Source organism: Pristis pectinata, chromosome 1 (assembly GCF_009764475.1).
Source record: "Pristis pectinata isolate sPriPec2 chromosome 1, sPriPec2.1.pri, whole genome shotgun sequence".
Classification (NCBI taxonomy): Eukaryota; Metazoa; Chordata; class Chondrichthyes; order Rhinopristiformes; family Pristidae; genus Pristis; species Pristis pectinata.
The window spans coordinates 149,628,727-149,652,076 of record NC_067405.1 but is presented as its reverse complement, the minus strand read 5'-3'; the positions used below and the strand labels follow the sequence as shown (position 1 = coordinate 149,652,076).

The window sequence follows — 23,350 nt, the reverse complement described above, 5'->3', positions numbered from 1 at the left end:
TTTGAAGGGCTTTGGGGAAAAAAGAGGGATACATCACTATCTCAATTACTCTCCAAAGAACTGTTATAGACTCGATGGGCAGTTTAAAATAAAAGACCTTTCAGCTATTTAAGTCTGTGCTACTGGTGCTCTGTGCAACCAGTTCCATTTTCCTGTAAATGAAAATTAAAACAGAAACTGCAAATGCTGGAAATCTGAAATCAAAGTAGAAAATGCATTCAGCAGGTCAGGCAGCATATATGGAAAGAGAAATAGAGTTAAAATTTTAGGTTGAAGACCTTTCGTTAGAATGAGTCCCATTTCCGTGGTCTCTCCCTTGAGCTCTTCAATCTGTTTTCTTTTCGGAACTGATCTAATTAAGTTTTCACAGCCAAAATTGAAGTTGCAGTGCATTTCAGTGCTAACCACTGGTTGTGTTGAGGAAAATATGTTTTCTTCTGAAACTTTTCCTCATTTCACTCTTGGTTCATTTGCCAGTCACTTGAAACCTGTATCCCCTGGTTCTCCAGCTCCCAGTGGGAACCATTTCTTTCTTTTCTCTTTAAGACCCTTATCAATTTGAATTTGTGTCACAACTCTTCTCAATGGTCCCAGTGTCTTCCCATCTGAAAACTACCTTGATTGAGGGACCATGCTAATGAATCTTTTCTGCTGCCTCTCCAAACTATTTTAATATATGCTTGAGTTTATCGATGCACCATAGAAAGCATCCTATTTGGATGCATCACGGTTTGGTATAGCAACTGCTCTGCCTGGGACCGCAAGAAACTGCAGAGAGTTCTGCTGAGCTGTGTCCACATCACGGAAACCAGCCTCCCCTCCATAGACTCTGTCTATACCTCTCGCTGCCTTGGTGAAGCAGCCAGCATAACCAAAGACCCCACCCACTCAGGTCATTCTCTCTTCTCCCCTCTCCCATCAAGCAGAAGATACAGGAGCCTGAGGGCACATACCACCAGGCTCAAGGACAGCTTCTATCCCATTGTGATAAGACTATTGAACGGTTCCCTTATGCGATGAGATGGACTCTTGACCTCACAGTCTACCTTGTTATGACCTTGCACCTTATTGTCTACCTGCAATGCACTTCCCTGTAGCTGTGACACTTTGTATTCTGTCATTGTTTTTACCCTGTACTACCTCAATGCACTGTCTAATGAATTGATCTGTACAATCGATATGCAAGACCAGTTTTTCACTCTACCTTGGCACAAGTGACAATAATAAACCAACACCAATGATAATCTATCCTTCCACAAGTTTGGAAGAAGACAGTTCGCCGTAGGATTGTCATTATCTCTCTTTTTTACGTGACTTGATAATTGTACTAAAGTAACCCAGAACGTATAAGGAGTACTCTTCCCTTATGTCGGGTAAGGACCAGCTCAACACACTGTTTATAAATGAGTTATGGAAGAGTTTTGTTGATGGGAGATTGAAAACAATTTTGTCAAATGGCCATCCCCACCAGAACATGTAATTGTTGAAACTTGGAGCCTTGGGTGTGTTTTGTCCAAAAATGCAGTCTGCAAATATCATTAAAATCACGTAACTGTGCAGTTGGGTGGCTTATTTTTATTTTAAGCCAGACAGGAAATTTCCAGTGTTTATAACTTACTATCTTTATTTTGTCCTTTTTTTTTGTCTCCTCCTTACAGTGGTCCTGGTGATGGATTCTTCAGCTCTGCATTTCAGTCTCGTCTGATTGGTAACAATTTACACAATGCATCAATGCCAGAGCGTGAGTATTTCTGAAATACTGAAATAAGTAACTCCAATTCTTACAACTTACTATCGTGTTGTAGAAAAATTATTAACTTCTGTTGTAACCAGCTAGGAATTTTGAACCTATGTGCTGCTCTGTTTCTGGGTTTGATGCTGGGAAGAAAGTTCAGATGATAGGGCATGGGAAATAGGAGCTGTTGGAGAAAGAACATCATGAGCACTCCCATCTTTGAATGATGTCAGGCATCATCTTCTTTTTCAGTCCAGCTCTGGAAGCATGAAACCTGATCTACATGGTTTTGCCCTTACCCTACATCTGCCACCAGCCCCATCATATCTAACATGCCCTAAAATTTCTGTACCTCTGTGTCTAATCTGGTGCATTTTAATTCTTGCTTTGCTTCGTCAATGAGAGCTATTGGTATTGGTATTAGTTTATTATTGTCACTTGTACCGAGGTACAGTGAAAAGCTTGTCTTACAAACCGATCGTACAGGTCAATTCATTACACAGTGCAGTTACGTTGAGTTAGTACAGAGTGCATTGATGTAGTACAGGTAAAAACAGTAACAGTACAGAGTAAAGTGTCACAGCTACAGAGGAAGTGTAGTGCAATAAGGTGCAAGGTAACAACAAGGTAGATCGTGAGGTCAGAGTCCATCTCATCGTATCAGGGAACCATTCAATAGTCTTATCACAGTGGGGTAGAAGCTGTCCTTGTCTGGTGGTACGTGCCCTCAGGCTCCTGTATCTCCTACCCGATGGAAGAGGAGAGAAGAGAGAATGTCCCGGGTGGGTGGGGTCTTTGATTATGCTGGCTGCTTCACCAAGACAATGAGAGGTAAAGACAGAGTCCAAGGAGGGGAGGGTGGTGTCTGTGATGCGCTGGGCTGTGTCCACAACTCTGCAGTTTCTTGCGGTCCTGGGCAGAGCAGTTGCCAAACCAAGCTGTGATACATCCAGATAGGATGCTTTCTATGGTGCATCGGTAAAAGTTGGTGAAAGTCAAAGGGGACAAACCAAATTTCTTTAGCCTCCTGAGGAAGTAGAGGTGCTGGTGAGCTTTCTTGGCCGTGGCACCTAAGTGATTTGACCAGGACAGACTGTTGGTGATGTTCACTGCCAGGAACTTGAAGCTCTCAACCCTCTTGACCTCAGCACCATTGATGTAGACAGGTGCATGTACACCACCCCCTTTCCTGAAGTCAATGACCATCTCTTTTGTTGACATTGAGGGAAAGGTTGTTGTCATGACACCATTCCGCTAAGTTCTCTATCTCCTTCCTGTACTCTGACTCATCGCTGTTTGAGATACAGCCTACAACGGTGGTATCATCTGCTAACTTGTAGATGGAGTTAGAGCAGAATCTGGCCGCACAGTCATGAGTGTATAGGGAGTAGAGTAGAGGGCTGAGGACGCAGCCTTGTGAGGCACCAGTGTTGAGAATAATCGTGCCGGAGGTATTGCTGCCTATCCTCACTGATTGTGGTCTGTTGGTTAGAAAGTCAAGGATCCAGTTACAGAGAGGTGTTGAGTCCTAGGTCTCATAGTTTAGTGACAAGCTTGCTTGGTATTATTGTATTGAAGGCAGAGCTGTAGTCAATAAACAATAGTCTAATGTATGTGTCTTTACTGTCTAGATGCTCCAGAGCTGAGTGTAGGGCCAGGGAGATGGCATCCACTGTAGACCTGTTGCGGCGACAGGCGAATTGCAATGGGTCCAGGTTGTCTGGTAGGCTGGATTTGATGCATGTCATGACCAACCTCTCAAAGCACTTCATGATGGTGGAATATATTTAGGTGCCCAGACATTAATGGACAAAGATAGTGGTACTTTCAAGAATGACTCAGATAAATACACTTAAGATTTGTTCTTTATCTATGTAATTGAAAATAAGTAAATATGCCCATTGTGCCTGAAAGTAAAATACTCCCTGGAGACCAATTCTTGAGCTCAGGGTAAAGCAGCAGGCAAATGGGGATGCCATCACTTGCTTTCCTTCCCATCTTGTGTCATCAGCAAATTTAGCATCCAGGCTGTCATCCAAGTCATTACATACACTATAAAGTGTTGAAGTTCCAGCACTAATCTCTGTGGCACCTCAGTCACCTCATGAGAAAGGGTGCTGGAAAAGATTCATGAGGATGTTACCAGGACTGGAGGGCTTGAGTTATAGGAGATGCTGGATAGGCTGGAACTGTTTTCACTGGAGCGAAGGAGGCTGAGGGGTGACCTTACTGAAGTTTATAAAATCACCACAAATAAGGTGAATGGTCACAGTCTTTTTCCAAGGATAGGGAAGTCTAAAAAAAGAGGGCATAGGTTTATGGTGAGAGGGGAAAGATTTAAAGGGGACCTGAAAGGCAGATTTTTCACACACAGGGTGGGAGGTATACAGAATGAATTGCCATAGGAACCTGCTGAGCTGGGTACAGTTACAATGTTTAAAAGGTATTTGGATGTACAGTGGCATGCAAAAGTTTGGGCACCCCGGTCAAAATTTCTGTTACTGTGAATAATTAAGTGAGTAAAAGATGAACTGATCTCCAGAAGTCATAAAGTTAAAGATGAAACATTCTTTTCAACATTTTAAGCAAGATTAGTGTATTATTTTTGTTTTATACAATTTTAGAGTGAAAAAAGGAAAGGAGCACCATGCAAAAGTTTGGGCACCCCAAGAGATTTGAGCTCTCAGATAACTTTTACCAAGGTCTCAGACCTTCATCAGCTTGTTAGGGCTATGGCTTGTTCACAGTCATCGTTAGGAAAGGCCAGGTGATGCAAATTTCAAAGCTTTATAAATACCCTGACTCCTCAAACCTTGTCCTAACAATCAGCAGCCATGGGCTCCTCTAAGCAGCTGCCTAGCACTCTGAAAATTAAAATAAATGATGCCCACATAGCAGGAGAGGGCTATAAGAAGATAGCAAAGTGTTTTCAGGTAGGCGTTTCCTCAGTCCGTAATGTAATTAAGAAATGGCAGTTAACAGGAACAGTGGAGGTCAAGTTGAGATCTGGAAGACCAAGAAAACTTTCTGAGAGAACTGCTCGTAGGATTGCTAGAAAGGCAAATCAAAACCCCCGTTTGACTGCAAAAGAACTTCAGGAAGATTTAGCAGACTCTGGAGTGGTGGTGCACTGTTCTACTGTGCAGCGACACCTGCACAAATATGACCTTCATGGAAGAGTCATCAAAAGAAAACCTTTCCTCTGTCCTCACCACAAAATTCAGCATCAGAAGTTTGCAAAGGAACATCTAAGCAAGCCTGATGCATTTTGGAAACAAGTCCTGTGGACTGATGAAGTTAAAATAGAACTTTTTGGCTGCAATGAGCAAAGGTATGTTTGGAGAAAAAAGGGTGAAGAATTTCATGAAAAGAACACCTCTCCAACTGTTAAGCACAGGGGTGGATCAATCATGCTTTGGGCTTGTGTTGCAGCCAATGGCACGGGGATCATTTGACTGGTAGAGGGAAGAATGAATTCAATTAAATACCAGCAAATTCTGGAAGCAAACATCACACCGTCTGTAAAAAAGCTGAAAATGAAAAGGATGGCTTCTACAACAGGATAATGATCCTAAGCACACCTCAAAATCCACAATGGACTACCTCAAGAGGTACAAGCTGAAGGTTTTGCCATGGCCCTCACAGTCCCCTGACCTAAACATCATTGAAAATCTGTGGATAGACCTCAAAAGAGCAGTGCATGCAAGACGGACCAAGAATCTCACAGAACTAGAAGCCTTTTCCAAGGAAGAATGGGCGAAAATCCCCCAAACAAGATTTGAAAGACTCTTAGCTGGCTACAGAAAGCGTTTACAAGCTGTGATACCTGCCAAAGGAGGTTTTACTAAGTACTGACCATGCAGGGTGCCCAAACTTTTGCTTCGGGCTCTTTTCCTTTATTGTTATTTTGAAACTGTAAAAGATGGAAATAAAAAAGTAATCTTGCTTAAAATATTAAGTAAATGTGTCATCTTTAACTTTATGCCTTTTGGAAATCAGGTCATCTTTTACTCGCTTAGCTATTCACAATAACAGAAATTTTGACCAGGGGTGCCCAAACTTTTGCATGCCACTGTACATGGAAAAGAAAGGTTTAAAGGGTTACGGCCAAAATCAGACAAATGGGATTAGGTCAGGAAGATGCTTTTGTCAGCATGGACGAGTTAGGCTGTTTCCATGTTGTATAAAGATGGAGACAAACCGCTGGTCTCATTGCCTGCAGTCACTGCAGACATTTTTGAGCTTATATAGAATAAAAGAGCAATATAGCATGGATATAGGCCCTTCAGCCCAGCTTTTATCAAGCAACGTCCTAAAATTTTCTCTGTATCCTGTTAAGTTATAGTTTTGCTTTCATTCTTTCCCAGCCTTCTGTTGTATTTCCTTGTTTATCATATGCTCCTGATGATTTATCAATTGTTTGCAGCCCTCCCAGTTGGCAAAATTTGTCAATCTGGTTCATCCCAATCCAGGTCTGTCATGTACCAGGTTTGGTATGCATCTTGAGTCCATTGACCCTCCACGAATAATATCCCTTGATGTCCTTTGACCCTCAGTATTCCCAGCCTCTTCGGGGAGAACGTTTTGCATTTCTGCCATTGTGAGTGAGGAGATACTACTCAATTTCAGTGCTAAGTGGTCTTGCTATGGGGGCAGGGGTAAGACGGGGCTGGGAGGGGTGGTTACTGGGGTTGTTCACTGCCTTGTGACTTGTGACCTGCTCAACTGCTTCTTGCCACAGTTTTACTTACTTTCATTCCCTCTGTGTTTTGGAGGTATATATGTTTAGTGACAACTCTCCCTTCCACATTTGTTGCAGATATTGCTTATGGATCAATAATTACAATAAAGAACGTGCGAACTGCAGGTGGATATCTGCACTCTCACTGGCATCTGTATCCAGAAGGCGTCGGAGCACGACAGCAGCAGGTCAGTTGGACATATGAGATCTTGTGTGGGTCGAGGTTCTGAATTAACGTTCTGTCACATTTCTGCTGTTCTCTTTTTTTCAGGTTACAGCATATTTACACAAGGATGATAACAATCTTTGGATTGTTAGGAAACCTGATCACACCACAGGTTAGTGCTCTTCAGTTTAGCTTGTGTGCTTATATAAACAACCCACACTAATTCCTGAGGGATAACAAGGAAATTGCTGGCATAAATAATTGTGACCAAGGTGCTTAGCTCAAGGAGACATGTTTCCAATGGAACCCTTCTAGCTCCTATTTGCTCTTTGCTGTTTTGAAGAAAATTCTTGTCTCCATGCTAGAGAGAGAGCTGAATTTAGCATGACTGAAAGAGCATTGGGTGCTTATATAACCTCTCTTGGGATGAGGACACTGCTGGTCAGGCCAGAATTTATTGCCTGTCTTTAATTACTCTTGGAAGATGCCGTTTTGAACTACTGCAGTTGATGTGGTGAGGTAGACCTGTGCTGTAAGTAGGGAATTCCATTGTAGCCACTGATCAGTACTGTTCTGTATTAACATCACAACCAATATTTGTATCATATAGAGGCATAGAGTAATACAATATGGAAACATACTGTAATCATCCATACTATGCAAAGTAATCATATCTCCTTTATTCACATTTCAGCCTTTAATGTATATAACGATCAGCAAATGTCCCAGCATCAATCCTGGCAGAATGCTACTGATCACACCCTTTCAAACACAAAATTCAACCCTTGACCATCACCCTCCTGCTTCCATTTGCCAAACCAATTTTTGATCCAATTGCCCTGGTTTCCATTGGGTTAATGAGTCAGACAGCAGGCAAACGGGCCATTCAGCCCACCAACTCCCCACCAACCAGGGGTCACCCATCCACATTAATCCCATCTTTCAGCACAAGGCCATAGCCTTCCTTCCAAGCCCAAGCACTTCGTGTTTGTCTAAATGCTTCTTAAATGCTGTCATAAATTGTGTTTCCACCACTCTTTCAGGTAGTTTATTCTTTGTACTCACTACTCTCTCGGTGAAAAAGGTCCCCCTCAGATCCCCTCCAAGTCTCTTCTCACTTATTCTAAATGTATGTTCTTCAGTTTTATCTACCTCTTACATAGAGAAAAGTCTCCTGCAGTCCACCTCCTGATACCCCTCAAAATTTTATATGCTCAATCATGACCCCTCTCTACCTCCTCCATTCCAGGAAAAACAAACCCAGCCTCTCCAGTGTCACCTCCTCTGAAACGCTTCATGCCGGGCAACATTCTAGTGAAACACTCAAGGTGCTGGAGGAGCTCAGTGGGTCAGGCAACATCAATGGAGGGAAATAGACAGTTGAGGTTTTGGATTGAGACCCTTCATCTGGACTGGCTGTTTGCGGTTGTTTTATCAGGAGGTTGAACGAACTTGGCTTGTTTTCTTTGGAGCATCGGAGACTTGATCAAAGTTGATAAAACTATGAGAGGCATAGATAAGGTAGACAGTCAGAATCTTTTCCATAGTTGAGGATCGATAGGTTGAGGGCCGACTAATGAAGGCCAGCACACCATACGCCTTCTTAACCACCCTGTCAACCTGCATGGCAACATTAAGGGATCTATGGACTTGGATCCCAAGATTCCTCTGTTCCTCCACACCGCTAAGAGTCCTGCCATTAATCTTGTCCTCTGCCTTCAAGTTCAATCTTTTAAAGTGTATCACTTTATACTTCTCCGGATTGAACTCCATCTGCCACTTCGCTGCCCAGCTCTGCATCCTGTCTATATCCCATTGTAACCTACGACAACCTTCTGCACTATCCACAGCACCAACTTTCATGTCATCTGCAAACTTAATAACCCACCTCTCCACTTTCTCATACAAATCATTTATAAAAGTCACAGAAAGTAGGGGTCTCAGAACAGATCCTTGTGGAACACCACTAGTCACCAACGTCCAGACAGGATACTCTCCATCTACTACCACACTATGCCTTCCATGGGCAAGCCAATTCCAAATCCATGCAGCCAAGTCTCCATGGATCCCATGCCTCATGACTTTCTGGATGAGCCTACCATAGGGAACCTTGTCAAACACCTTACTAAAATCCATATACACCACATCCACCAACTACCTTCATCAATTTGTTTTGTCACCTCCTCGAAAAACTCAATTAGGCTTGTACTTGAGTTAGAGGGAAAGGTTTCAAGACCTTTGCAAAACTAATACTTGAGTAAATACTTGAGTTATAGAAGTATAGAGATCTTATAGAAGTATACAAAATTATGAGGGGTATAGGTAGGATGAATGCATGCAGGATTTTTCCCCTCAAGTTGGGTGTGACTAGAACTGGAGGTCACAGGTTTAGGGTGAAAGGTAAAATATTTAAGGGGAATCTGAGGGGGAACTACTTCACTCAGAGGGTGGTGCGAATATGGAATGAGTTGCCAGCAGAAGTGGTGGATGTGGGTTCAATTATAACATTTAAGAAAAGTTTGGATAGGTACATGAATGAGAGAGGTATGGAGACATGGTCCGGGTGCAGGTAGATGGGACTAGGGAGGAAACCAGGCCAGCATGGACTAGATAGGCTGAAGGGCCTGTTTCTGTGCTGTAGTGCTCTTGGCTCGTGAGGCATGACCTGCCCCTCCCAAAGCCATGTTGACTATCCCTAATGAGACTACGCTTCTCAAAATGCTTGGAAATCCTGTCCCTTAGAATCCTCTCCAATAGTTTGTCCACCACCTACGTAAGACTCACTAGTCTATAATTCCCAGAATTATCCCTAAACCTTTCTTGAACAACAGAACAACATTTGCCATCCTCCAATCCTCTGGTACCACTCCTGTGGCCAAGGAGGACACAAAGATCATTGTCAACGCCCCAGCAATCTCTTCCCCCGCTTCCTGTAGTAACCAGAGGTATATTCTCTCTGGACCAGGGACTTACCTATCCTAATGTTTTTCAGTATCTCCAATACTTCCTCTTTCTTAACCTCAACATGCTCCTGCACATTAGCCTGTTCTACGCTGACCTCACATTTGTCAAAGTCACTCTCCCTGCTGAACACTGAAGCAAAATGTACTTTAAGGACCTCCCCTACCTCCTCCACCTCCTGGAACATGTTTCCACCTTTATCCCTGATCAGTCCTACCCTCACTCTGGTCATCCTCCTGTTCTTCACGTACTTGTAGAACACCTTAGGGTTTTTCTTAATTCTACTCACCAAAGCCTTCTCATATCCTCTTGGATATCTCTCCTAAGTCCCTTCTTAAGCTTCTTCCTGGCGACCTAATAACTCTCAAGAGCTGTCTCTGATTTTTGCTTCCTAAACCTTAAGCATGCTTCCTTCTTCTACTTGACTAAATGTTCCACTTCCCTTGTCAACCATGGTTCCATCACCCTACTATTCTTTTCCTGTTCTAGTAAGACAAACCTATCCAGAACCCCATGCAAGTGGTCCCTAAACAACCTCCACCTTTCTGCTGTGCGTTTTCCTGAAAACATCTGTTCCCAATTTACTCTCCCAGGTTCCTGCTTTATAGCATCATAATTAGCCCTTCCTCAGTTAAATACCTTCCCATATTGCCGCCTCCTATCCTTGTCCATGGCTCTGCTAAAGGTCACTATCTCTGAAATGCTCACCCACCAAGAGGTCTGTCACTTGACTAGGTTCATTGCCTAGTACTAGATCCAGTATGGCCTCTCCTCTAGTCAGCCTGTCCACATACTTTGTCAGGAATCCTTCCTGGACACGCCTAACAAATTCTGCCCCATCTAAACCTTTTGCACTAAGGAAGTACCAATCAATTTTAGGGAAGTTGAAGTCTCACACGACAATAACCCTATTATTTTTGCACCTTTCCAAAATCTGCCTACTTATCTGCTCCTCAGTGTCCTGGTGGTTATTGGGGTGTCTGTAGAATACTCCCAACAGAGTGATTGCTCCCTGTGTCTGACTTCCACCCATACTGACTCAATAGACAATCCCTCCATGACGTCCTCCCTTTCTGCAGCTGTGATACTATCCCTGATTAACAATGCCACTCTTTCCCCCTCGCCCACCACCCCCTCCCTTTTACCTCCCTTCCTATTCCTTTTGAAACATCTGTACCCCGGAACATCAAGCAGCCAATCCTGCCCTTGCGACAGCCATGTCTCTGTAATGGCCACAACATCATAATTATTCTTAATACCTCGCTTTAAAGTAAACACATTTCAACCCATCCAACTGGCTGCATTTATGCCCTCTCCACTGTCTATCCTTCCTCACAGTCTCTCTGATATTGCATCTACTGTACCTTTATACCAACTGCTCCATCATCTGACCTAACACTCTGGTTCCCACCCCCCGACCAACCTAGTTTAAACCCTCCCCAACAGCTCTAACAAACCTGCCCACAAGGACATTGGTCCCTCTGAACTCTTCATGATCTTTGAAATTAAGTTGTTGTTCCTCCTTACCCAATTTGGACAGACTCTCGAAATTCTGATCATTTAAAGATTTACTAATATTATAAACCAAGTCAATGGCATTAGACTCCAAAAATAGATTGTTTGTAATTTGGTCATTTAAGTTGTTTTCAGATCGAGTCATCTTAAAATCAACTTGATCAGCGGGGTTTTTACTGACGTAAGATACATATTCCTGCTGCTTTGATCCGTCTTTTGAAAGCTCTGGCCTTCATTCTTCCCCACTGCATCGTGATCTAATTCATCTTCTAACAATGGGCTTTCTTCATTTTCTGCTGTTTTGATAGTCTCATCATAACACTTGGGTAGAAGAGAAATCTTGCAGGGAAGTGCAAAAATGCCATACTTGTCCTTGCATATGAAGTACGCAAGTCCATCTTGCATCCCGTTACCACTACCTTCTGGCTTATCCAGCTCTACACCAGCCCAGAACCCATCTGCAAAATTGGTTCTTCCCTTAAAGTGTATAGTGCCTTGCTGGATACTTCCAACCAAAACTCCATCACCAATTTGGAATTCATGCATATGATGTAGGTGTAGGAATGTGACAAACTGAAGGAGAATGTGAAGAATCTCTTTATCCCATATTGAACATATGAATCATTAACAATGCTGCTTCTCACTGATTGTTGGTTGGTATTCTTTCATCTACTTGAGATAATGAATATACTATCAGGTTTTTATGAGATCATATTGTGTACTGCATTTCTATTAAATACTAACGTAAGCTTGATTCTGGAAAATCAGAGTCTGTTGGATATGTCACAACTGGAAGTGTCACCTGATATATGGTTCTCTGGCCTTAGATACAGTACTGGCATCTACTACTGGAGCTGTTGCAACCATTGAATGTCATGACAATGCAGCCAGTGCATTCATTATCATCATTAGCTACGGTTTCCATCTAGTTATTATCAATGTTGAAGGCTTTTACATTCCTTCCAATTTCATCCTTAAAATGGAGCTTTGGAAAATCAATTGGTCTTTTGACTCAAAGAACTTTCCTGTACAGTATATCCTTAGAAAGTCACTTTCTTTCATGCTTTGCATTTTCCCAAAGCAGCAAAATCACTTTTACTTGATGAATGCTGGGATGCTTGGCATTTTTCTTCTATGACGACTATTTGTTGGGAACTGTTTCCTTCTATGAGGTGCCAAGAACATGTTGCAGATATCAAAGGTAGAAATATTTAATCTTCCTTGACAACTGTATGTAGTCCATACTTGGCTGTTATACAAAAATATGCTAAGAATGCAGACTTAATAGTTCAACATATGAAGGTGCTTGGACTGATGGTAGACTGATTTAAGGAAGGATGTTAATGTAATGGAAGCAGTTCATGATTTACTTGACCGATGCCTGGAATATGTGGGTTGTCATATGAGGAAAGGTTGAACAGGCTAGACTTCTATAGGCTAGAGTTCATAAGTATGATGAGGACTAGAATGAATACATAAGATCCTGAGGGGTTTCAGGATGGATCTGCAGCAAACATTTCCTCATTGGAGAATTTAGGGCAAGGGGTCAGTGTTTAATAACAAGTGATCAATCATCTAAGACAGAAATGAGGTGAAATTTATTACTGAGTGTGAGCCTTCCGAACTCTCAGTGGAAACAGTCACAGAATTATACAGCATGGAACCAGGCCCTTTGGCCAACTTGTCCATGCTGAACAAGTCCCAATTCCCTGCTTTTGGCCCATATCCCTCGCACCCTATCCATGCACCCATCTGTGTCTTTTAAATGTTATAATTGTACCAGCTTCCAAAACTTCCTCTGGCAGCTTTTTCCCTATACCTACCAGCCTCTCTGTGGAAAAACTTGCCCCTAAGATTGCTTGTAAATCTTTCCCCTCTCACCTTAAACCTCTGCCCTCTAGTTTAGACTCCCCTACACTAGGAAAAAGACTGTGACCATTCACCTTATCTATGCCCCTCATGATTTTATATATCTCTATGAGGTCACCCCTCAGCCTCCTATGCTCCATGGAAAAAAGTCCCAACCTTTCCAGCCTCTCCTTGGGGCTCAAGCTTTCCAGTCCCACTAACATCTAATGACTCTTATGTCCTCAAGAATCTTTTCTGCACCCTATCCAGCTTAATGACATCTTTCCTATACCCAGGTGACCTGAACCACACACAGCATTCCAAGTGTGGTCTCACCAACATCTTGTACAGCTGTAACATGACGTCCCAGCTGTTGTACTCAATGCCGAGACAGATGAAGGGCAGTGTGCCAAATGCCACCTTCATCATCCTGTCTTCACAGGATGAACCTCTTCACTGTCCACAACACCACCAATTTTGGTGTTGTCTGCAAACTTACTGACCCTGTTAACAACATGTCACCAAATCATTAATATAGATGACACACAACAGTGAACCCAACATGGATCCCTGCAGCACCCCACTAGTCACAGGCCTCCAATCTGAAAAGCAACTATCCACAACCACCCTCTGACACCTTCCACCAATGTAATTTTGTATCCAGTTGGCAAGCTCACCTTGGATCCCACATGATCTTTCTTTCCAGTTGAGTCTACCATGTGGCACCTTGGCAAAGGCATTGCTTAAGAACATAAGAAATCGGAGCAGGAGTCGGCCACCTGGCCCATCGAGGCTGCTTCGTCATTCAATAAGGTCATGGCTGATCTGACCATGGGCTCAGCTCCACCTACCTGCCTTTTCCCCATAACCCTTAATTCCACTACTATGCAAAAATATATCTAACTTTTTCTTAAATATATTTAATGAGGTAGCCTCCACTGCTTACCTGGGCAGAGAATTCCGCAGATTCAGTACTCTCTGGGAAAAGCAGTTCCTCCTCATCTCCAGCCTAAATCTACTCCCCCGAATCTTGAGGCTATGTCCCCTAGTTCTGGTCTCACTTATCAGTGTAAACAATTTTCCAGCCTCGATCTTATCCCTTCCATAATTTTATATGTTTCTATAACATCCTCTCTCATTCTTCTGAATTTCAGTGATCTCTCCTCATAGGCTAAACCCCTCATCTCCAGAATCAACCTGGTGAACCTCCTCTGCACCGTCTCCAAAGCCAGTATATCTTTTCTCAAGTAAGGAGACCAGAACTGCATTCAGTACTCCAGGTGCGGCCTCACCAGTACCCTGTGTGGTTGCAGCATAACCTCCCTGCTCTTAAGTTCAATCCCTCTAGCAATGAAGGCCAACATTTAATTTGCCTTCTTGATAACCTGTTGTACCTGCAAACCAACCTTTTGTGATTCATGCACAATCACTCCTAAGTCCCTCTGCACAACAGCAAGCTGCAATCTTTCACCATTTAAATAATAATCTGATCTTCCATTTTCCCTTCTAAAGTGGATGACCTCACATTTACCAACATTGTACTCCATCTGCCAGACCCTTGCCTACTCACTTAACCTGTCTATATCTCTCTGCATTCTCTGCACAACTTGCTTTTCCTCTCAACTTAGGGTCATCAGCAAATTTAGATACGTGACACTCGGTCCCCTCTTCCAAATCACTAATGTATATCGTCAACAGCTGTGGGCCCAGCACCGACCCCTGTGGCTTTCCGCTCACCACTGATAACCAACCAGAGAAACACCCATTTATCCCAACTCTTTGCCTTCTAGTGGTTAACCAATCCTCTATGCATGGTAATACATTGCCCCCAACTCCATGCTTATCTTATGGATGTCTGTTATACTGATTGATCGCCTTCTGGAAATCCAAGTATACAACATCCACCTGTTCCCCTCTATCCACTGCACTCATTATATCCTCAAAAAACTCCAGTAAGTTTGTCAAACAGGACCTTCCCTTCCTGAATCCATGCCGTGTCTGCCTGATGGAACCACTTCTATCCAGATGCCTCACTATTTCTTCCTTAATGATAGCTTCAGTAGACTATGTAGTCTGTATCGACTATGTTTACTGCCCTGCCCTCGTCAATCTTCATGGTCACCACTTAAAACAAATTCAAATCAAATTGGTGAGGCACGATTTCCCATGCACAAAGCCATGCTGACTATCCCTAATCAGTCCTTGCCTTTCTAAATGCTGGTAGATCATATTTCTCAAAATTCCCTCACAATCAACCTATGCAAGTTCCTGTCTAATACCATCAAAATTAGCCTTGCCTCTATTTAGGACCTTGTGGACCAGTCCTATCTTTTCCATTACTATTTTAAAACTAATAGAATTATGGTCACTGGTCACAAAGTGCTCCCCCACTGACACTTCAGTCACTTGCCCTGTCTCATTTCCCAATAGGACAACCAGTGTTGTCCCCTCTCCAGTAGGGCCATCTACATATTGCTTGAGAAAACTTCCCTGGACACACCTAACAAATTCTGCTCCATCCAAGCCCTTATGACAATGGCTGTCCCAGTCAATATTAGGGAAGTTAAAATCACCTACTACAATAATGCTGTTATTCTTACAGCTTTCTGCTGTGTCCCTACATATTTTAATTCCTGCTGACCTTTGGGGGGGCAGTAGTAGAATCCCATCAAAGTGATCACTCCCTTCTTATTACTGAGTTCCACCCGTATAGCCACACTGGACAATCCCCCAGGAATCCTCTAAGTACTGCTGTGATCTTCTCCCTAATCATAGAGTCATACAGCACGGAAACAGGCCCTACGCCCAATTGGTCCATGCCGACCAAGATTTCCTTCTAAGCTAGTCCCACTTGCCCACATTTGGCACATATCCCTCTAAACCTTTCTTATTCATATACCTGTCCAAGTACCTTTTAAATGTTTTTAATGTACCTGCCTTGACCACTTCCTCTGGCAGCTCATTCCATCTACTAACCACTCTCTGGGTAAAAAAGTTGCCCTCGAGTTCCTATTAAATCTCTCTCCTCTCACTTGAAACCTGTGTCCTCTAGTTCTTGATTCCCCAACCCTGTGTGCATTCACCCTATCTATGCCCCTCATAATATTATACACCTCTATAAGATCACCCCTCGTTCTCATATACTCCAGTGAAAAAAGTCCCAACCTCTTTCCATACTCAGTCCCTCAAGTCCCAGCAACATCCTTGTAAATCTCTTCTGCTCTCTTTTCAACTTATTAGATCTTTCCTATGACAGGGTGACCAAAACTGAACACAGTATTCCAGATGTGGCTTCACCAACATCTTGTACAACTGCAACATAACATGCTAAGTTCTATACGCAATGCCCTGATTGATGAAGGTCAGCATTCTAAAAGCCTTCTTTACCCGTCACTAATGATGATGCATATATCTCAGCCAGGATTCCCACAATTTCTTCTCCAGCTTCCCACAGTGTTCTTGGATATACCTGATCAGGCCTTGGAGATTTATCTACCTTCATACATTTTAAGACATCCAATACCTCCTCTGCTGTAATGCAGACTATCCCCAAGGCTTCCCCATTAACTATCTCAAGTTCTGAAGTCTTCATGTCTTTCTCCATGGTAAAAGCAGAGGAGAAATACTCATTGAGGACCTCACCCATCTCCTGCAGCTCCACACAAAGACATCCACTTCATCTGAGTGGCCCTATTCTCTCCCTTGTTGCTCTTTTTCCCTTAATATAAAATCTCTTTGAATTCTCCTTAATCTTCCATGTCAAAGCTGTCTCATGCCCCTTTTTTCCCCTTCTGATTTCCTTCTTGAATATACTCCTGCAACCCCTATATTCCTCCTGGGATTCCTCCCAGTTGCCTGGACCTGACTCATGACTCCTTTTTCCTGACCAGAACCTCAATATCCCTCGTCATCCAGGTTTCCCTACTCCTGCCAGCCTTGCCCTTCACTCTAATATGCAAATCTTGAACTCTTGATATCTCACTTTTAAAAGCCTCCCACTTGCCAGATTTCCCTTTGCCTGCAAACAACCTCCTCCAATCAACTTTTGTAAGTTCCTGTCTAATACCATCTAAATTTGCTGTGTCCCAATTTAGAGCTTTAACTTGTGGACCAGATCTGTCCTTTCCATAACTAAGTTAAAACTAATAAAACTATGGTCACTGGTCCCAAAGTGCTCTGCCACGGACACCTCAGTCACTTTTCCTGCCCTATTTCGCAAAAGTAGATCAAGCTTTGCTCTCTCCCTGGTATGTCTTTAATATATCGTGTGAAGAAATTTTCCTGAACACATTTCACAACTTCCCTAATATAAACTGGGACTTCCTTAATGTAAGAGGTTTAGACGGGGCAGAATTTGTTAGATGCATCCAGGAGGGTTTCTTAAATCAATATGTAGATAGTCCAAAAAGAGGAGGGGTCATACTGGACCTGGTGTTGGGTAACGAACCTGGCCAGGCGACTGACCTTTCAGTGGGAGAACAGTTAGGGAACAGTGACCACAGCTCCTTAAGTTTTAAGACAGCAAAAGATAAGGATACAGTGGCATGCAAAAGTTTGGGCACCTCTGGTCAAAATTTCTGTTACTGTGAATAGCTAAGTGAGTAAAAGATGATTTCCAAAAGGCATGAAGTTAAAGATGACACATTTCTTTAATATTTTAAGCAAGATTACTTTTTTATTTCCATCTTTTACAGTTTCAAAATAACAAAAAAGGAAAAGGGCCCGAAGCAAAAGTTTGGGCACCCTGCATGGTCAGTACTTAGTAACACCCCCTTTGGCAAGTATCACAGCTTATAAATGCTTTCTGCAGCCATCTAAGAGTCTTTCAATGCTTGTTTGTGGGATTTTTGCCCATTCTTCCTTGCAAAAGGCTTCTAGTTCTGTGAGATTCTTGGTCCGTCTTGCATGCACTGCTCTTTTGAGGTCTATCCACAGATTTTCGATGATGTTTAGGTCAGGGGACTGTGTGAGGGCCATGGCAAAACCTTCAGCTTGTGCCTCTTGAGTAGTCCATTGTGGATTTTGAGGTGTGTTTAGGATCGTTATCCTGTTGTACAAGCCATCCTCTTTTCATCTTCAGCTTTTTTTTTTACAGACGGTGTGATGTTTGCTTCCAGAATTTGCTGGTATTTAATTGAATTCATTCTTTCCTCTACCAGTGAAATGTTCCCCGTGCCACTGGCTGCAACACAAACCCAAAGCATGATTGAACCACCCCTGTGCTTAACAGTTGGAGAGGTGTTCTTTTCATGAAATTCTTCACCCTTTTTTCTCCAAACTTTCCTGCGTCCTCACCACAAAATTCAATGTCGGAAGTTTGCAAAGGAACATCTAAACAAGCCTGATGCATTTTGGAAATCCTGTGGATTGATGAAGTTAAAATAGAACTTTTTGGCTGCAATGAGCAAAGGTATGTTTGGAGAAAAAAGGGTGCAGAATTTCATAAAAAGAACACCTCTCCAACTGTTAAGCACAGGGGTGGATCGATAATGCTTTGGGCTTGTGTTGCAGCCAGTGGCACGGGGATCATTTGACTGGTAGAGGAAAGAATGAATTCAATTAAATACCAGCAAATTCTGGAAACAAACATCACACCGTCTGTAAAAAAGCTGAAGGTGAAAAGAGGATGGCTTGTACAACAGGATAACAATCCTAAACACACCTCAAAATCCACAGTGGACTACTCAAGAGGCACAAGCTGAAGGTTTTGCCATGGCCCTCACAGTCCCCTGACCAAAACAGCATCAAAACTCTGTGGATAGACCTCAAAAGAGCAGTGCATGCAAGATGGACCAAGAATCTCACAGAACTAGAAGACTTTTCCAAGGAAGAATGAAGTGAAAATCCCCCAAACAAGAATTGAAAGACTCTTAGCTGCCTGCAGAAAGCATTTACAAGCTGTGATACTTGCCAAAGGGGGTGTTACTAAGTACTGACCATGCAGGGTGCCCAAACTTTTGCTTCGGGCCCTTCTCCTTTTTTGTTATTTTGAAACTGTAAAAGATGGAAATAAAATCTTGCTTAAAATATTAAAGAAATGTGTCATCTTTAACTTTATGCCTTTTGGAAATCAGGTCATCTTTTACTCGTTTAGCTATTCACAGTAACAGAAATTTTGACCAGGGGTGCCCAAACTTTTGCACACCACTGTAAGTATGGACTTTGCAGGAGAGTATTAAATTGCAGCAGGGCAAATTACAAGAGCATTAGGCAGGAATTGGAGAGAAGTAATTGGGAACAGCTGCTTTTGGGCAAGTCCACATCTGACGTGGAGGGTGTTTAAAGACCAACTGCACAGAGTACAGGACAGGTATGTTCCAGTAAGAAGGAAAGTCAAGGATGGCAAGGTAAGAGAACCTTGGATGTCAAGGGAGGTGGTGAATTTAGTCAAGAAGAAGAAGGAAAATTATGTAAAGCTTAGGAAGCTAGGATCAAATGAAGCACTTGAGGATTATAACGAAGCCAGTAAGGAACTCAAGAGGGGAATTAGAAAAGTCAGATGGGGCCATGAAAAGTCCTTGGCAAGTAGAATTAAAGAGAATCCCAAGGCATTCCATATGGACATCAAGAGCAAGAGGATAACTGGGGAGAGGGTAGGACCACTCAAGGATAAAGGAGAGAATATGTGCTTGGAAGCAGAGGATGTGGGTGAGGTCCTAAATGAGTACTTTGCATTAGTATTTACCAAGGAGAAGGATGTGGAAGGTGGTGGTCGATGGGACTTATTCTAACTGGAGGTCTGTGACTAGTGGTGTTCCTCAGGGATCCGTACTGGGACCTCTGCTTTTTGTGATGTACACAAATGACCTAGATGAAAATGTACACGGGTGGGTTAGGAAATTTGCAGATGATATGAAGTTTCATGGTGTTGTGGATACACCTGCCCCTACACTGCCTCCATCACCTCCATCCAGGGACCCAAACAGTCCTTTCAGGTAAGACAGAAATTCAGTTGCTCCTCCCTTAATATCATCTATTGCATTCGGTGCTCCAAGTGTGGCCTCCTCTACATTGGTGAGACCAAATGCAAATTGGGTGACCATTTCGCAGAACACCTGCACTCTGTCTGCAACCACAATCTGCATCTCCCCCCCCACTCCATCACAGATACGTCAGTCCTCAGCCTCTCCACTGCCAAGAAATTCCAAGTGCAAACTGGAGGAACAGCACCTCATCTTCCATCTTGGAACCTTTCAGCCTAACGGCATGAATATTGAATTCTCCCACTTTAAGTAATCCCCACACCCTTCCCCCCTCAACCATGCCTCTTCTTCACTTCCCTTTCCTAGCCTATCTCTCTTTGTTTCTACCCCTTTTTTTTCTCTCCTTACCTTTGATCCATCCCCTGGTGGATCTGCTCTCTTCACCTCCCCTGCACCTGCCTATCACTATCTCTTACCTGCATCTACCTATCACCACCCTGTGCCCACCTGCCTTCCCTGTTTTGTCCACCTATCACTGCTCTGCTTTTCCCTCCTAAAAAATTGGGCTTCCCCTTTTCAATCTTCAATCCTGAAGAAGGGTCCTGACCTGAAATGTTGACCACCTGTTTTTCTCCATGGATGCTGCCTGGCCTGCTGAGTTCCTCCAGCATCATCGTGTTTTTCATCTAGATTCCAGCATCTGCAGTCCTTTGTTTCTGTCATTTGCACATATTTGGCCCATATCCCTCTAAACCCCTCTTATCCATGTACTTCTCCAAATGTCATTTAAATGTTGTTATTAAGTTATTACATGTTGTTGTTGTCATTGTCTCCTGAGAGGCCATCCCCCAACAATATTCTTGTTTGAGAGGGGGACAGCCACAGGGAAACGCTGCAATGCCTGCACTCCCCTCCTGACAGTCACCCATCTATCTGACTGAACCTTCATTGTAACCACCTCGCTGAAACTCTTGTCTATAACACTCTCTGCCTACTATATGCTCCTCAGTTGCCCAGCTGCTGCTCCAACCAATCCACATGGTCTAAGAGGACACACCTCCTGCCAACGTAGTCCTCAGAGACACTAGACTTCCTCCTGATCTCCTCACGTGCAGAGCATACCAATTCACTGTCTGCGATCACTGCTCCTTTTAACAATTCAAGGAAAATGAAAAACTCTACCTTGCCGTACTCTGCTGCTCACCCTTCTCACTGAAGCCTGGTGTTCACAGAAGCCCGCACTTTGTCCTCAGCAGCAACATTTCCAGCCTCAACACTGTCCTTGTCAAATCGGCCTCTCCGTTAGATCTTGCCTCCCTTTTATTCGCTGCTGTGCCTCACAGTAACAAGACTGTAGATAGGAAAGGAGTAGCAGGATACAGGCCTAATGGAGGCAAATGGGATTAGCATAGATAGGCATCATGGTTGGCATGCATGAGTTGGGTCAACGGGCTTGTTTCTGTGCTGTACGATTCAGTGGGAGAGGTTTGAGGCTTAAGAGGATAAGGCAGCTGAACTCAGAGCAGCCTGTTAATGGTGTAGCTGAGGGTACATGGAAGGAAGCTGTCACAGGTATGACTGAAATATACTTTTAAGGTGCAGGAATGACAGCTGAACATGAAGGAATGGTTAGACAGGCCAAGCTTGGAACTAAGGAAAATCCCAAAGCACTTTATGTATATTAAGAATAAAAGGTAACCAGGGAAAGAGTAGGGACAATTTGGGACCATATGGGCAATCTGTGCATCGAGCCAGAGGAGGTAACCGAGGTCCTAAATTAATACTTCTCATCTATACTCACTAAGGAGATATTGCATTTTCACATTTCAGGAAGGGAAAACACTCTAGAGCATGCAATCAGTAAAAAGAAGGATTATTAGCAGGCATATTATTAAGGTGGCTAAATCCCCAGAGTTTAATGAGATGTATCCCAAGCTGCTATCAGGATGAGCACTTGAATCACCAAGGCATAGAAGGCTACAGACCAAGAGCTGGTAAATGGGACTGATGTAGCTAGGTACTTGATAATCAGGATGGACCCAATGGGCTGTAGGGCCTGTTCTCTGCTGTATGACAGGATGGACCTGATGGGCTGTAGGGCCTGTTCTCTGCTGTATGACAGGATGGACGTAATGGGCTGCAGGGAATGTTTATCTACTGTATGATCCTGTCTCTGCTATCTTCTTTTGGCCTTTCTTGAATCTGGGATGGAAGATCTCTACTTCCCAGTTCTACTTTGGCAGTCAACATCTTTGGAGATTCCATGGCAGGAAGGCTGTTAGTTATTAATTCATTAATTACTTCTCATTCTGGAGCTCACTGAATATAGTGCAGACTTACAATTTGGAAATTCTTGACGTAATCATGTTTTTCATTGAGGTCTGATGAAAAATCATTGATTATATTTCCACAAATGGTGCCTGGCCCACTGAATTTTCCCGCAATTGCAACATTTTTCTTTTGTTCACTGGGATTTTTTTACTTGATTAAATTGATTTGAGAAGGGTTAGAAGTGGCTGTACATTGGCTCTGTTTCAAGATGTCTGAGAGACAAAGATGTCAATAATCTTAAGAATGAACTCTGCTGCCACAAAACAACATTTCACAACATTTAAGTCAGTGATAATAAACATGATTCTGATTCATATGTGAAGTGATATTTGAGAACTGCACATTATTTGATTGGTTGTTGCTCCTGACTCCTTCCAGATACGGATGGTCCTGCCCAATATGTTCAACATGGTGATGTATTCAAGCTTGAACACAAAGAGTAAGTTTTGAAAATGGGTTCCTCATCAGTGCTTGAATCCAATAATAATGATTCATCCTATAGACTCGCATCTGTTTTTTTCTTTGCTAGAACATCTCGGAATATGCACAGTCACCAGCATGAGGCACCCCTGACCAAGAAGCATTTCCAGGTCACAGGATATGGAATAGTAAGGACCTTTTAGGAACATTGTGCGAGGACTCCTTTTGGGCAAGTCATGGAGTGCCTATAGAAGGATACAGGGGGGGGATCTTGGAGTAGGTCAGTGATAATGTGCCCAGCTCATGGTGCTGCATAAACAGGAAAGGCTGGGTGGGTGGAGCAGGATTGTGGTATATTATTTAGAGGCATTGAGGGGTTACTGACGGGGGAGTCTTATGGGCAGATGGAAATACTCTGGTGGGAGGGTTGTGTAAAGAAAGTAGATACTGTTAAATTGTTCTCACTGCAAGACGAGATTGAAAGCTGGTAATTGCTATTCTGAAGATTTTAAAGGGACTAGAAAATGTAGACATGTTTAGTAAGTTTGCAGATGACACAAAGATTGGTGGCATTGTGGATAGTGTAGAAAATTGCCAAAGGATGCAGTGGAATATAGATCAGTTGGGGATATGGACAGAGAAATGGCAAATGGAGTTTAATCCAGCCAAATGTGAGGTGTTGCACTTTGGGAGATCAAATGTAAAGGGCA

The 23,350-nt window shown here is 43.0% G+C and overlaps 1 protein-coding gene across 1 annotated transcript in view; it reads left to right on the top strand.

Moving 5' to 3' along the window:
- The window catches only part of pomt2 (protein-O-mannosyltransferase 2), a 185,204-nt gene that overhangs the window by 103,638 nt on the left and 58,216 nt on the right, over window positions 1-23,350 (top strand). The window contains exons 7-11 of the mRNA XM_052021379.1: window positions 1,659-1,741; window positions 6,555-6,664; window positions 6,748-6,814; window positions 22,599-22,659; window positions 22,750-22,828. Coding sequence (XP_051877339.1) covers window positions 1,659-1,741; window positions 6,555-6,664; window positions 6,748-6,814; window positions 22,599-22,659; window positions 22,750-22,828 — 400 coding nt within the window. The remainder of the gene's footprint in view (window positions 1-1,658; window positions 1,742-6,554; window positions 6,665-6,747; window positions 6,815-22,598; window positions 22,660-22,749; window positions 22,829-23,350) is intronic.